At 49.8% G+C, this 15,757-nt stretch overlaps 5 protein-coding genes across 5 annotated transcripts; 3 read left to right on the top strand and 2 right to left on the bottom strand.

Annotated features, from left to right (window-relative positions):
- Positions 1 to 120: 120 nt before the first annotated feature.
- Positions 121 to 973, top strand: N7457_007742 (bifunctional phosphatidyl-N-methylethanolamine N-methyltransferase/phosphatidyl-N-dimethylethanolamine N-methyltransferase; the record flags this gene model as incomplete). Its single annotated transcript, XM_057178785.1, has 5 exons — positions 121 to 169; positions 227 to 266; positions 352 to 368; positions 426 to 852; positions 901 to 973. 5 exons carry the CDS (start codon positions 121 to 123, stop codon positions 971 to 973), a joined length of 606 nt encoding a protein of 201 aa, XP_057027171.1.
- Positions 974 to 3,637: 2,664 nt separating this feature from the next.
- N7457_007743 (RXT2 domain-containing protein) lies at positions 3,638 to 5,361 on the bottom strand (the record flags this gene model as incomplete). Its single annotated transcript, XM_057178786.1, has 4 exons — positions 3,638 to 4,803; positions 4,866 to 5,019; positions 5,104 to 5,225; positions 5,289 to 5,361. 4 exons carry the CDS (start codon positions 5,359 to 5,361, stop codon positions 3,638 to 3,640), a joined length of 1,515 nt encoding a protein of 504 aa, XP_057027172.1.
- Positions 5,362 to 5,809: 448 nt separating this feature from the next.
- Positions 5,810 to 9,794, bottom strand: N7457_007744 (uncharacterized protein; the record flags this gene model as incomplete). The annotated part of the gene is made up of 4 exons (XM_057178787.1): positions 5,810 to 7,578; positions 7,634 to 7,747; positions 7,812 to 9,423; positions 9,501 to 9,794. The coding sequence occupies 4 exons, from the start codon at positions 9,792 to 9,794 to the stop codon at positions 5,810 to 5,812; spliced, it is 3,789 nt and encodes a 1,262-aa protein (XP_057027173.1).
- A 1,215-nt stretch (positions 9,795 to 11,009) lies between these two features.
- Positions 11,010 to 13,808, top strand: N7457_007745 (alpha/beta fold hydrolase; the record flags this gene model as incomplete). The annotated part of the gene is made up of 2 exons (XM_057178788.1): positions 11,010 to 12,831; positions 12,880 to 13,808. The coding sequence occupies 2 exons, from the start codon at positions 11,010 to 11,012 to the stop codon at positions 13,806 to 13,808; spliced, it is 2,751 nt and encodes a 916-aa protein (XP_057027174.1).
- A 750-nt stretch (positions 13,809 to 14,558) lies between these two features.
- Positions 14,559 to 15,500, top strand: N7457_007746 (glutaredoxin; the record flags this gene model as incomplete). Its single annotated transcript, XM_057178789.1, has 3 exons — positions 14,559 to 14,633; positions 14,705 to 15,122; positions 15,184 to 15,500. 3 exons carry the CDS (start codon positions 14,559 to 14,561, stop codon positions 15,498 to 15,500), a joined length of 810 nt encoding a protein of 269 aa, XP_057027175.1.
- Positions 15,501 to 15,757: the final 257 nt, after the last annotated feature.

The raw sequence follows: 15,757 nt of genomic DNA on the forward strand, positions 1-15,757 counted from the left end.
TGATCCGGCCCCGGGGAACTCGGCGCCCAACTGTCACCGTCACCTCTCCCCTCTTCCTTTTCCTCTTCTACTTTTCTTTTTTCCTCTTCACTTCTCTTGGTTTTTGCTGGATTCTGCGTCATGGCCTCTCTTACGGATTTTGTCGATTTTTCCTCCAAGCCTTTACTATGTGAGTCGAGTGCATCTTACAGAACCTCAACAATTTGCATGTGATTGACCCCAACAGGGTCTGCTGGGACTATCGCTTTTAACCCAATTTTCTGGAAGTGAGTGTTGATTTTGGTGGTCCAAAAAAATTCAATCGCTTTGGATTATCTACATGAGCAATAGCTAATTTGACTTGCCCGCCAGCATTGTTGCCCGCACAGGTTGGTCGACTCTACCGGATGTCGCATCTCAACCTAAACTAACCAACCGTTGAACAGAGTATCGCAACCACTTCTTGACCCGCATTTTCGGAGGCGCGTACAACGGTTGCTACTTCCTTGCGGTCACTATCTTCTCCCTTGGAATTCTCCGTGACCATGTCTACCAACTTGCCCTGGCTGACCAGCCATTCTACGCTCCTGTTCACCAACCGCTCATCGGTGGTGTCTTGTTCGCTATCGGTTCAGTCCTGGTTCTCTCCAGCATGTGGGCACTCGGCGTAACCGGTACCTATCTTGGCGACTACTTTGGTATTCTCATGGACGCTCCCGTCACCGGATTCCCGTTCAACGTGACCGGCTCTCCGATGTACTGGGGTAGTACCTTGAACTTCCTCGGTGTTGCTTTGTACCACGGCAAGGTTGCTGGTATTCTGTTGACCGCCCAGGTCTTTGTCTGCTACTGGTTCGCTCTTGGCTGGGAAGAGTAAGTGACCATTCTGTGAGCATTTTAAGGTCTGAACTAACGGTTTAGTCCTTTCACCGGTGAGATCTATGCCAAGCGCGAGCGCGAGCGTGCTAAGAAGCAGGGTGGCAAGAGACAATAAGCGCCATGAATGTATACATGTATACTAGGATTGGCCGGGACATTCAACATCCACAATCCGCAAACCAAAAGAGAGGCCGAGGAGAGGCCAAATTGCTCAGGCAGCTTGACGCCCATACTTGAGTGCTGCTCACGACAAATTCCCAGCATATGGACGCATCCAAATCTTCAACGAGGCTGGGCCTGTAGACGATAGACATATTGGCCTTGCCCTTTCTACTGGGGATGAGTAAAAGAGGACAAGGCCCCACTGTGATTTCCCTTACGCGACTACCAAACAATTCAATCCACCCATCGCGACAGAACTACAGTACAACTCTGAATTAGTAAACCTTTGTGACTGCAGGTGCCTATGATGATTACTCAATATGTGGCTTGGGGGTTGTCTTTTTACGTGAAGCAAAGTAAGAGATGCTATCTACAGCAGACAAAATAAGACAAAATTTCAAATAGGAAGCCTCATGCATGTCTTTCTTACTTACCTCGTCGAATTATGAAGGTGTGTCCTTGGTCTTCTTGGGCTTTAATCTAGTAATAGTTTCGCCAGCTTTATTCCTTTCGGGTAGAGAAGACGACAGAGTATTCTGTATGAGAACTCTTTTCATGGTATAGGCTAGGGCATTGATCTTCGATGATGTAAAGGTTTGTAACCCTATAGTAGCTATGCTTCTAAAGCCATTGAGTTATCGGTGAGAGAGATCAAGGTGCGAGCTCTATATCCTTTTTTGCCCAAGTTGGGACTGGTATCTCGGTACAACGCATGAGAGACGAAAAGTGACACCCATATGAAGATCGAACGCTCAACAAGAGACTCTTCAAGCTAACCCGGACCTGTCGTTGGCGTCAAACATCTATCCATTGCATATACCTATTACGCAGGTGCGTTCTTCCAGGTTTATCAGACCACCTATAATTTTCCAAGGCTGTTTCAAAGCAAACCATCTGTTCTTAACTCTCTCCACTCCTCCGGTTATCAGATACAAGGTGACCACCACCTCAATCAGACATCTCTGTCCTGATCCAGTGCAACGCACTGCAATTAGAGTGCATTCAACTGACAGGCAAGTGAGGGACAAAGCATTCGGTTAGATTTGGAATGAATACCAAGCTAATAGGAACCCGTACAAATGGTCTAGTTTATCTAAGAGACTAAGACTTGCGCTTGGGCGATGACGACCGAGCTCATCGTGACGGATAAAGTCACGGGAGCTATAACTGTCTCTCATGCAAGCTGGTAGTGAGATCTACCTGATCAGGAGCTCAATGTACATTGACGAACGTTCTGTGTTATACCAGATCGCTTGATCCATGCATTATGCAGCTACTTCCTATGAGAGTTCGGGGCTAATACCCCCAGTGAAAGGTTTCTTCAAGCACTTCCGAATATCCCATGGGAGGTACTAAGGGCAAGAGAGGCAAATCACAACACTTCGTCTTTTCGCTCGCCAGGTGTCAATCAATATACAACAAATACACAAATACCGTCCTAATAACCCAGGCCTACCTAGCGCCTCAAGCTTCTTGTTTCCATTGCATAGTTAGCTTGGTGCTCAATCCCAGACGCATCAAGAGATCTCGACCTTGAAGACTATCTCGCAAGGTTGCTAGGATTTGGAACCCCCGAAGGCGGGGGATATAATCAGAGTCAAAGCGAAAGAATATACAACAGCAGGCGGCAAGCCTTGAGGCGTCACTAGAACCCCGACGCGCAAGGTGACCTGCAGGCGCCGAAATGAATTGTCACCTGGGTATGATTCAAATGGGGCATACAACGGGGAACAGTGTGTCACCGAGCTTGAGAGACACAGGCCGACTTCACATATGTACCTTCCCAATGCCCCTGTGACCAGGGATTTGCTGATGTTGTGTGGTTCAGGTACATTTGAAGCTTTGCCTTCTGCGTCTGACCTGGGATTCGAGGACTCTGATGGTCCACCTTTGCGCAGTTCGCACAATACACGCAACCAAAGATAGGTCAGCTAATAAAGCATCACCATGCACGCAATGCCCACACCTCATGTGGACATGCGTGCCCTACTGGGATGGCCACAGAGGACCATTCCAGTTGTTTGTTATTGTCAGTTCCACGCGTTATGGTAGGCAGTGTGGGATAACTGTTTATACATATGGAGTACTTATATTCTGTTGAATCAATGATGCTTGCTTACTGTTGATTGCTTTGTTATTATGCTCTTTATCATTTCTGGGTTGAGCTATTCTGAGGTAAATGGTACAATGGATGCTCAGACGAACCTGTTTAGCAAGTAATTTTTGGCTTAGAAATGACAGAGACACTGGCAAGGTCAATATAAAAAGTATTGAGATGCGTAGAAAATTCCATTTAGATCAACAGATTGGGTCAGAAGACCGAATGGGGAGCTACTATATTAGTGCGGCAGGTTAACAAAACCAATGTTTATAATTGAAATAAGGGTATATACCGACGCCACATGAATCAAAGAGCCCAGCTGTCAAGAGAACAGAGACAGAAGGATAGTAGGTAAGATCATATCACCACGAGACACAAACACCTTCAACGCCTCGCTCAGATGCCCTAAAACATGACAATGACAGCCAGAAAGGCCAAAGCGAACACCAAAGAGAAAGGAGGAGAAAAGCAATGAAGCACACAGTCCGAGGTGACCGTGTCAGTAGCTTGTCCCTCTCACTGTCGCCTCCCCCTCCCCCTCTTCCCATGTGTACGAGTCTCATCAACGGTCTCAACCTCATCCTCATCAGTGCCCTTCTTCAGATCCTCACCCTCGGCAAGCCCCCACTGCTCCCGATCATACCAATCTTCCCCATCGCTCATCTCACCAACATGTCCCTCGGCTTTACACCATTCCAGGACATCCGACTTCATACGGCAAGCCACGTTAAGCGAATAGAGCAGATGCTCCACCCCGCGAACTGTCTCTTCTTGTTTTTGGATATACGACCAGAGCAAGCGGCGGGTGTCTTCGGCCTCAGAAGCAGGAAGACCGAAGTTTGCGTCTGCGCGGAGGTTCTCGGGGATAAGGAAGAGGGGATGCGGGGTGGGTAGTGGAAAGGCCATATCCGCAGAAGAGATTGGGGAGCCACTTTCGGCCGGATTTACGGCATTAGCCTGGGCGCGCGTTGTCATTCGACGCGGCGGTTCGGGCGAGGACCCGTCGTGCATTTCGAGGTCTTGTTCTGTGTCGTCGCCAATTTCGTTCGACTCGGTGGGCTCACCGTCCTTGTTTGTAAACATGTCTTGTGGATTTGAGTCCGCCCCGGTTGCATTGTTGTTGCTCTCCTGAGCGGAAGATTCGGTATCGGGGTGAGATGGGAGGTCCTTGACAGTGGCATCGGCATCTTCCGATTTAAGCTGCACGTCATGCCTGGTGACTTCCCCCTCAGTTGCTGAGACTTCAGTCATTTCCACGTCATTCTGCTCTGAAAAGGGTAGGGTTGCTGTTCCGTTCAGTACATATCGAGCGTCCTCGGTGATTATCGACGTATGTACGTCCTGTGTCGCATTCGGTGGGCCATTGGTATTCTCAGTGGCGGATGGCGTGCCTGTCCCACTCTGACCCTGCTGACCGGTATATACGCTTGGGTCATTGCTGACAGGTCTAGGGTCGTAGATCAAGTGATCATTCGGCGTCTCGAGCACACCGCATGGCATCCATGTGCTATCTCCCAGGAATTTCCTATGCAAATTCCTCGCGCGCCAGAGCAAAGCACGTTCCTGGCGGAGCTTGTGTTCAACTGCTGCGGCCATATGATCTAGGGCTTGCGATGTGTATGGTTGGGACATAGAAGGATGGGTTGGGAGTTCGGAAGGATGCTTTAAGGGACACAGAAGAGCTAGAGGAATATATAGATCAGCCAGTAAACTACAGACAAGAATCAATGAGAAGAAAACTCACTTTCAAGCGCAATCCCAGAGAACGGGTTCTCCTCGGCAGCCGCAGCATCAGCCTCGGAGTCATCATCATCATCGTCAAGTTCGTCTCCCTCCGAGTCATAGCGAGCTGGGTTTGGCTGGAGAATGTAGCGCGTATAGCCAGCGTGATCAATTTTCTATTTACAGCATAACAAATGTCAGTTTCCAGTTCAATTTATCACCACAGCATCCGGTTCCCCAGTAATTCACAACCCACGCACCTGCTTGTAGTATTCCTCGGCATTTATGTACCCCATTGCACCCTCGCTCACATACTTAGCATTAGCATGCATCTTGTTGCCCCGATTCGTCGGCGCCATAATTGGGTCATCCGGACCGTTGTCTATCGAAGAGAGACGTCAGAAACGTCATGCTTGAGACGCAAGAAATCTGGTCAGCAACTTACCATCACGCTCTCTACGCAAGGCCCGCTTCATGCCGGTAATGGTATCGGCGATCAACGCTGCTTGCGCCGCCATGATTACGGTGTCCGCAACAAGACTGTCGGGGTAGACAGGTTGATTGGCGCGGTTTTGGGGGATTCTCGGGTAAATCGGCGCGTAAAAATGGTTCCCGAGGGCGGGGGAAAGAGCGATATTGGTAGCGTCGACGATTAAGGCTCAATTATGGGAGTAGACACTGTGGGAATCAAGGAAAGTACGCTCTAATGGCTTTGAGTGACTGGGACGAAGCTCTCTGACGGCAAGAGATACGGAAGATCGATCGCCGCTAGCCAAATTGGGAAATCTGGATTATGTGACAAGGGCTGAGCACGTGACATACCCTGATCTCAACATCTTTTTTGTACAACGATGTAGGTAGTGGACATTAGGTAGGTACATAGAAATCAGTTCTATTGTGTATACGATATTGCTCGTCATGGGACAGTTCAATTCATCTACGGTATTTGACTCAGATCTCAGTCATTCAGTCGTCTGCATCGATCCATACCAGAACTCCCTTCTTGTCCGACCGCATATCCCCCGTTGGAAGAACGCGGAGCGTTTTGTTGAAGTAAGTATCAATAACCACCAGCTGAGGTTGAATCCACAATCCACGCTTCGCAGCAAACAGATTGAAGTTTACACTGTGGCGACTCAGCGGCATAAGCTGGACAACAGTGGTTTTCGGACCGCTGAAGGCGAAGTGCTCGCTGGCTTCCATGACCAAGTTAAAGGTAAGGAAGTGGGTGGACGAGTTTTCCAGGACATACTCCATATGAATCAATCCCGACATTCTGCTAGACGGGGTAGCCGATGCAAGTACTCGTGGTTCGCCCATCGGGACGACAAATCGAGGAATGTCAAGGATGGTGGTTGTAATCGAGCTTCCCACGTCGGGTGAAGCTACAGATTCAGATGACTGCCGACGCCAATTGACCTCTAATGCGCAAGTGAGCGCAGTTGATCGGCGGTCTCCGATGAGGAGCTTCTGGATATTGAGGTGGAAGTTGGATTCCCGCACTTCTTCCGGTGCAATATGAGGCGTTTCTGGCGTGACAAGCTCTTCCGGGTGAACCTCGCAAGTCACTCCCCCGTTTGCTTCGAGGAGAATCAAAGACATTTTGTCAATCACTAGTGGCTCCAACGCAAAGGAGACTACCTTAGAATTGAGACACCACTTCTGGAACAAGCCTCCAGGGGTTGGCGCAGCACGGCCCTCAAGCAACTCATCGCTAACGGCGAAGAAATTTGGCCACGGCTGGGGATGTATTGCAGGTAGAAATTCATAGTTTGCTTCGAACGGCCGAATAAATGATAGATCGACTGTAATGTTCTTCATGATCGGAGTCTGGATATCAGATACCAGATGGTACACAACCAAGACTTCCAATGTGAGATTCGTGACTTCCTTGGTGTCGGCCAGCACAATTGTAAGGCTACGGTTAGAAGAGTGCTCCAAAATACCGACAGCTCGTTTCAAGCGATGAGATGGGCCCTCAGTCGGGGTGCTGGCGCCTGATTCAAGGGGTTCGGAATCTCCAGCATCGTCGAGCCACTGAATCTGAGCGGCCGACTCAGCACTGCCCAAGAGTCTGATTTCAGCAGACACATCTGCAGCTTCATCTTCTTCATTTTGTATGTCAATCCGAAGTGGCACCTGTTCATTTGTATAATATGTCTGCCTCAGGTTGGGAGTTGTAAGGCGAATCTTTGGGGGTTTAGGCATGACCTTGCATTTGCCAGTGTCCCGATCCTTGCCCACTCTTCTGCGCATGACGCCCTTTTGTGACTGCTGCCACCAGAAAGACTCGCGTTGGTCTGGTTCTGTGATTGCATAACCTAAATCGAATTGTTCCTGTTCAATCAACATGGTTATTGAAGCCACCTTAGCTTCCCCAGCTTCGCGAGGAATACAGGTAAGGTTGAATATCTTGGTCTGGGAGGGGCCCAGAGTCAGATCCGCTATGCCAACCAATGTGGCCAATCCACCAGTAGGGGACTGGGCTATAGCATCAAGATTACTCGGCTCGCGGAGTGGAATGGACGCGATGCAACAGGGCTTTGTGATGTCAGCATCCTGGTTCCGGTCAGATTGTACCTTGACCGGGCGCAGACATCCTTCAAAAACAAGTTTGATTTCTGAAAGCCGGATAGGGGCTGCGGATTTGTGAGCACATGATGTGATGGAAAGTTGAACCTGTAGAGGTTCCCCGACATTGCCATCGGATTTCTCGAACACCAACGATGCGGTAACTTTGAACAGACGGTCAGCGCAATCATTATATTGCAAGCATTGTTACCAACTTACGACTTGTCATGACATCCTCCGCACGAAGGATTACAGAAGATTTGGGCTTTTCCGAAGGAAGACTTTCGAGACTCCTATGGATATCATAATGCCACCCAGGTCTGAGTTTGAAAGCTATCGAGATGAAGGTTAACATCCGAGAAAATGAGCATGAAATAGCAGATAGCAATTGACTCACTTTTGTTAAGCAGCTCCCAGTCCACTCGCAAGACTGTCTCGCTATCCTGCACCCTTAGGGCACATTCTCTGAGAGCCCATCCGAATTTGGCCATCAAGTGCCACCATCCAGAGCGGCGCCAGCTAAGAGAGGGCCATAGTGGTTGGAGAAGGCTATGTGCTTCAGACCAGGAGCCAATGCGCATATACTCCTCGGCTGCTTCAAGACTCAGGCTCTCTACTTTGCGTGTTTGGTGGCGTTTTGAGAATTCCTCGATGGCACCCTTGAGCGTGTTTAATATTAAGCTAGAGTGGTCGAAAGTAGTCCGTCCTTCCTGGGGTGCTTCCTCGTGGGTGTCGGGAACAAGATATGTGTCGTACAAATACGATTTGTTTGCGAGTTGTGAAGCTGGTGATTGCCCGGGGGGCATGCGATCTTCGGGGGGGATATCCTGAGCAAGCCCTCGTCGGATCATCGTATGCTTTGCTGAGCGGTGTAACCAATAACCCTCGTGGTGTAGGTGTTCCCAGGGCCTGACTCGTTCCCCAGTGGGGATTGATTTTTCGGGTAATGAATAGAGGTCTCCAGGTTGCTCGAAAGATATTTCGTTTGAGATAGACGGAAGTTCCGCTCGGCGGATAAGCTGTGCCATGACCATCGACCAGCGTGCCTCCCATGCTTCCCATCCGTAGTGCTTACTGCCTTTTCCTCTGCGATTGACAATATCTCTTACACGGATTCTGTGGTCAACCCAAAGCCGGGCTGCGGCAGTTGTCTGGGCAGTCCACAGTAGACAGCGGATGATTCGAATGGCAAGTGCATCAGCCAAGAGACGTGCATCATTAAATCGAGGATTCCAGCCAGCAATATTCTCGAAGACTTCATGCCCAAATAGAGTATCATATGCACTCTCATAGTTTCGGCACGCTGCATCCATTTCTTGACGAAATTCAGCAAAAATGCCTAGTTTGAATTCATACCGCACATTCCAGCCTTGCGATGATAGGGTCTGGGAGGTTCCCGTTGTTGGTGGTGCAGTCGGAGGGGGAATGCTCCCTCTGTTTCGTTTGCGCCTGGCATGTTTTGACAAGTCCCGATAGTATTCAACGACTGATGGTTGTAGGAGAGAGAAGAGTGATTTTACAAAGTCATGCAGCTCTGACGAAGTTGCATCTGGTGGAATCACGAATATTGACCTAGGGTCAAGATTTGTTGCCCGTCTAATCCCCGCGATGCGGTCATCAATTTCGCCCTCATAGCCGCCCTCTTCTCCGTCTTCTGATATCAGCACAACCACAAATCGCGTCTTGTATCCGGAGGATTGCCATTCTTTTTTCAAGCTGTTGATCTCAATTTTGAGCTGATTATCTCGTAGCGAGTTCATATTCGGATCCAATGAGAATGGAAAGCAATTGACGACCGCTGCTGGAACCAGATCTTGGTGTTTAGTCACCCACAGAGGGGTGAGCAAGCCATCGGGGAAAGTTGGAGAGCCCGGTGACAAAGGCGATATCGGCGAGTGGAGGACGAAGTGCGTGCTAGATCCGGAGGATTCGCTATCCTTATCATCACTGGGAGTAGTTGGTGGTGAGGAGACAGGGGGGTTCGCTTTTCGTGGAGGGAGTCTGCATGACTATTTACTGTTAACTAGATGTCCGCAATCGGATGGCGTGAAACCAACAGGACTAGAATTCTAGAGAATCAACGTACCCGGCCAGAACTTTTAATGCGGTAGCCAATATTTGCAGTCGTAATATTCCCGCTCACACTGACTCTGGACTTCCATGGCGTCTGGGAGCTATCTTCGTTTAAAAACAGGCTCCGGAGCTCCTCCGCAACAGCCCCGCTCAACGGTGGGAAGTCGGAGAAGATATGGGTCCCCTTCTCTGACATCAAAGGATAGTCTGGGGATGTTTCAGTATCATTTTCGACATCTGCCTCTAGTCCTGAGAGCAGGACGAAAGGCAGGTTATGATCGACGTAGTCTTTGGGGTAGGCGTCCATTGCGGGCAATGGCTGTTTGGGAGCGCAATCACCACATATCTAGAAAATTCCGGGTGTTTTCAATAGAAAGTTATGAAGCTCCAGACCGTTTATGAGAGCACGGTCTAATTATGCTTCAAGGTCTATCACGAGGGTTGGTCAAGATGAACAATGGCCAGGATACTGCCATGTTGTGGTCCACGGGTCGTGGGCGGTCAGGTTATGTTTACTTCGAGATCACCTGCACACCGATTGGGAGTCGCCCTGTAGATGTTTCGATATGCATATTCAATACGGAGTAGATGCTGGGATAATTAATGGGCAGGATTTAGGGATCACCTTATACGGCATGATTGAAAGGGAGTATTTGTGTGGGCAAGGGTTACGATTTAATTGTATTCCCCATACGGGGTGCTCCGTGATATTTAGATGCGCTATATATATACTTTTGCGGAGTATGATTTCTGTTCAGCTATTTTTGATTTGGTGATTTCTTTTTAGACAATCGAACTCCAGCCTCGTATTTTCTTCCAAAGAAGGATCTAGAGAGCTATCTAGGTACATCTACATGTAGCTCCGTTGTACGCCGTACTACTTGACATGGATGTTCAGTCATACGAGTCATCATTTCCCATATAAGGGGGTTTCTCTCGAAGACCAAACCCTTGGAAATTGGATCCACGTGGAGTCTTCAATATTTACAAGGTCCTGACAGCTTGATCAATAGTCCAGATAGACCTAGCGTACATGCACATACCCCTGCAGTGGAGACCTTGAAGTTGATATTGTCCTGGCACTCCGTATACAATGTGACGTCTTCGTAATGGGTCAACTGGGAAATTAAGATCCCTCGGTGGAGAGAGACGGCGCAAACGCTATCTTCGCCCCCCAAAAAAATTAAAGAGAACTTCCCTCTGGATGCATTGCCCCTCGATTCGACCTGTCTAATTACACTCTTTTTCTTCTTTTCTTTCTTTCTTTAAGCTTCTCTAATTACCGGTATAACCTTCTTTTGACCCCTCTACACTCTCTCCCAAGTTTCTTATCTCAAATTACCTGTAAGGGGCCATCCGCAAGGACCAGAAACCCTTATCACCCATCTGGCGCATGCGGTAGATCATGCGCTCATCTACTCCGTAACCTGCAATCCGAATCCCTGAGTTTTTGTGTGTGTGTGTGTGTCTCTGTGTGTGTTTGCGACGCGACGAGGGTGACACCTCTAGACTATTGAACGCCATGCATTTGAACGAGAGCACCCCGGTTCCCGTGCAAGCCGAGTCGGCCCTGCTCAGCCGTCGTCGCCGTCGTCAATCGATGCCTTCACGCAACGGAAACACAGATCCAACGTCGCCCGAAGTCATTTCCTCTCTGATCTCGTCCCTTTCCACCATATCCGTGCCTCTAAACTCGCACTTTGACACCGTCCCGAAGATAGACACTGGCTCAGATCCAGGACTACCTGAGGTGCCGCACACGGCGCCCGTCTACTCTGTCCCCCCTTCCGAGCAACATGGGTTTGGAATGAGCTACGGTGCCTATAAACCAGCGGTTGAACCACCGGAGCCCCCAGAAAATCCGTTCCTACACCCGGATGATGCTGCCTCATCGCCTGTCATTCGCATGGCTAGAGCTCCCCCTTCACCAAAAGTACCCCGATCACCACGATTCAAGCCCTTCAAAGCCGTAGACTCCTTTTCCACCCGTCCAACATCAAGAGAATCTTATACATCCGTGATAGCTGCCCCGGAGCCTTCATCATTCGGAACGATCAGTACGGAGCCTGGTCCCCGTTTGTCAACCCCGAGCATTGCTTCGAATAGTTCTGCAGGGAAGACAAGAAGCCTCAAGGGTCAATTCGGGCTATTGAGGAAATCCTCATCACGGGAATTCCCCGGCGAAAAGGATTCGCAACACGAGCGCCTCCGAAAGAGCACCAGCTATAACGACAATTTACGTCACAACGTTCCGCGCAGCCGAGCAAGTCTGCGATCGCTGCATTCTATGGCAGAAGTTACAGAGGAGCCTCGCCCCGCGGACGTGAAGGAGGAGCCATATGAAGACAAAATGTGCAGCACTCCACCCAGCAAGGATCACCAATCCTACCCCAGTACCCCGGACGATGCAAATCCTGGCGGAATTGGAAGCGGGAGATTTATTCCCACGCGTGATTCCTCTTTGCGGCACCGCCATAGTCAGTCCTCGAGCTCGAAAAAGCGTCGGTCTGCACATCATAGTCGATACTCTTCCACAGCCAGCAAAGACTTCAACGCGGAAAATGGCTCACCGGGAGAAAGCAACGATGCAGAGCAGGTGACGCGTCGTATTCAAGAGTTGAAAGACCAACAACAGAAGATCAAGACCGAGCTGGAAGTGGGTGACAGCCCTGAATACTCGACTAGAACAACTCCTGCGAAGCACCCGAAAGGTTCAAAAGTATCGCGCGTGCTAGGTCACGAAGCCGACCTGGCTACCATTCAGAACGGACCAGGCCGGGACCAGGCATCTTTCAACGAAAGTGCTCCATCACCATTCGTGATGACAGGGAAAAGTCGCACAGGGAACCGGCCAGGGGCACCGCTAGCGTCAAAACCTACGGATTTACCGTCACAGTTGTCTAAGTTATCTGCTGAAAACCCGGATTCCGAGAAAGCTCGATATCGACAGTCCCTTGAACCAATCCCGCCAGCCAAACATCGCCGCACTCCCTCTGGTCAGACGTCCTATCTGTCAAATGGGCGTCCTTCCTATAATTCCGAACGACCGTCCAGTGCGGACTCGATTGATATTGCTGTTGATGACTACATTTTTTCGCCGAAGCTAACCCAGAGAGTAATCCACCCAACCACCGGCCGCTCCATCGCATTCTCTGAAGTCGGCGATCCCAAGGGTCATGTCGTGCTATGCTGTGTCGGCATGGGCCTCACTAGGTATTTGATGGCATTCTATGATGAATTGGCTCGAACGCTCAATCTACGACTGGTAACATTGGATCGCCCTGGCGTAGGCGAGAGCGGTCCGTACCAGGGAGACGAGCCGAGCACTCCTCTGAGTTGGCCAGGTAAGCAAGACTGCTGCGCGATTCTAGATTTACGCTAATATCCACTAGATGACGTTGCAATTGTTTGTAACCATCTCCGGGTGACCAAATTTTCCATTCTTGCCCATTCTGCCGGCGCAATCTATGCCCTTGCAACGGCTCTTCGAATTCCGCAGCATATCCGTGGCCGCATTCATCTCTTAGCCCCGTGGATTCCTCCATCCCAGCTGTCTACCATTGGCTCTCAAAAGGATCCCGCGCCCGCCAACGCTGTCCCTTACGCCCAAAAGATTCTCCGTGCTCTTCCTACATCCTTTCTCAAAGTGGCCAATTCGAGCTTCATGAGTGCCACTAGTGCCAGCATCACCACTAGTCTACCCAAGTCCCCGCGACGGACCAAGCGCAAGCCTACTAGCAAAGAAACATCTACCGCAAATCCTGTCCTGCCAGTACCAGCCATAACTTCCATGGAAACCAACTCACAGGCCCAACAGGTGGACATAGCGCAGAATCTGAAACCATCCGTTTCAACGACCGGTTCGTACAGAAAGAGTGACGCGACTCTCGCATCTCGCGCAAAATCTCCAGAAGACGAAGTCGAACGGCAGCGGGACTACGATACTCGTCTCACCTATAAGATTTGGGAACTGGCCACTACTAATGCCAACCCAGCGGTTGATTTACTGATATGCCTGGAGCGTCGCCAATCGATCGGGTTCCGCTATGTGGACATCACACGATCCGTGGTGATCCACCATGGCAGCAAAGACCCCCGCGTTCCAGCAGATAATGTCCAGTGGCTTGGCAAAACGATGCGCCGCTGCGAGGTTCGCATTCTCGAAGGTGAAGGCCATGGCCTCATGGCATCTGCCAGTGTCATGGGCAGTGTTCTGACCGAAATTGCCAAGGAATGGGAGGACTGGACGATTCTCGTCCAGGGCAAACGTCGAGCCACTCTTAACCATGCCGCACGGCCGGGACTCCCGATTAAGACCTAATCTTCCCATACTACTTACCATCTTTCCTTCCTTTATCCGGTGTCTTTGCCACGACACCATACCTATACTGAGCCCTGGTGGCTCATCGCCCCCTAATTACCCTCGTTTCAATAGGCCACTGGAACCTGCAACTGGTTTGCGGGCCCCACTGTGCTGATTCACATCTTGAGCTTCTTCCCTTATACTTTACCATCCACCCATTGTCTACATGCACCTAGTGGTGCAAGGTTCATGCCCTGTCTTATGATTGTTTGTTGGCATGGGTTTCGCCGTTGAACCAAAGGACCTATCTGATTTAGCATAATACCCAGTCATGCCACATTTAATAGATATTGATAATTTATTTTGACATACAGTAAATATCCAACAACGAAACTACATCCTGGGGTCATAGAACCCAAACAAGTATATAGTGCAGTCATAGCTTCGCCAAGCGAGCAAGCCCGCAAATCAGGGATGACCGATGGCCCCTTGACAACCCCACTTCTCCTGACCTGCCTGGAGCTTTGGATCCTTTCAAGGCGATTGATTTCCGAGACAATAAGCCTCAAGCGATTGCGCAGTCTTGACCCAATATCCTGAAATTGAACATCGAGGCTGGAAACGGAATTTGAATTCGTGGCTTCGGGAACACGTCACGTTGCTTGTTTAGCGCGTGACGGGATTCAACCGGATTAATCGGCTTGAACATCAACGGTTTATACAAGTCACAAGCCACGCTGGATCCTACTATAAGTGCAATCTATCCCAATGCCTTCCCAACGGCGGCTTCGACTGATCGTCGTTGCGGTCATCGCGCTTCTGTTCATGGTATTCTACTACACCGTACGTTCCCGACCCTCCTTTTTTCGCTACTGGTTTGTAAGCCATCTAATCCGCTGCGACACAATCTACAGGGCGAGGCAAGCAAGATTCAAAACCAAAAATTCTATCGCTCAACCCTTGAAGCAATGAAAGCGAAAGAGCAAGCTAAGCACACCAAGGCACAGGAGAAGATCCAGCATCCTGTGCATGCGCCGGGACAGAATGGCGCAGCAGCTGCCAATGAAAAGGTGCCCGTCGCTGAAGTCGAGAAGATAGCTGTTCCTCCTGCTACAGGAAATGAAGAGACGGAGGAAATTCCGATTGCAGGACGGACAAAAATGACTGTTCCCAAGAAGGTGAACCAGGATGCGCCGTCGGAGATTGCGCCGGATACTAAGAGTGAGGAGGAGAAAGAGCAAGAGGCAAAGGCGATGAGAGAGCGTGAGGAGAAGGGGAGGAAAGAAGCCGAGGCGACATCGGAACTTAATGCGATTCTCAAGCGGTCTCCAAGTATGTTTACTTTCTCCGTTTTTCGTCCCCAGTGTCCAGGCCCAAAACTAACAGCATTCAGTCATTATATTTTCCAAATCCTACTGCCCCTACAGCAAAAAAGCCAAGTCGATCTTGCTGGGCCATTACTCCATCCAGCCACTGCCATTTGTGGTTGAACTGGACCAGCACCCGCTTGGGCCTTATCTGCAGGCCTTGCTCGCAGAGAAAACGGGGCGCCGTACTGTTCCCAACATTCTCATCAATGGGAAGAGTATCGGCGGAGGAGACGATATTGCAGCATTGGAACAGAGCGGCGAGCTGGCTTCGACGCTGCGACAAATGGGTGGGAAATGGATCGTGGATGTTTCGCGCCAGGAGGTTGATAAGTCACTATGAGGTTAGTATTGTAGAACAAAGTTTTTAATAGCCATAGTCCATGACCCTAGCAGGCAACTGGGGGACATGGTCGGCGTTGCAGGTCATTGGATTGTATATAGTCATAGCGAACTAGCTCAACCTTCAGGAACTGGCAGCCAAAATAAATGTCAGAGATGAGCATCATATGTACCTTTACTTGCCAAACAACCAAATCAAAATAGTGGAGCAAGTACTGGTACAAGCACCGATAAGGCGATAAGCTGATAAGGAACCCT

The sequence above is a fragment of the Penicillium paradoxum genome (genome assembly GCF_028828445.1).
Source record: "Penicillium paradoxum strain IBT 22861 chromosome Unknown utg000007l_segment0_segment0, whole genome shotgun sequence".
NCBI lineage: Eukaryota > Fungi > Ascomycota > Eurotiomycetes > Eurotiales > Aspergillaceae > Penicillium > Penicillium paradoxum.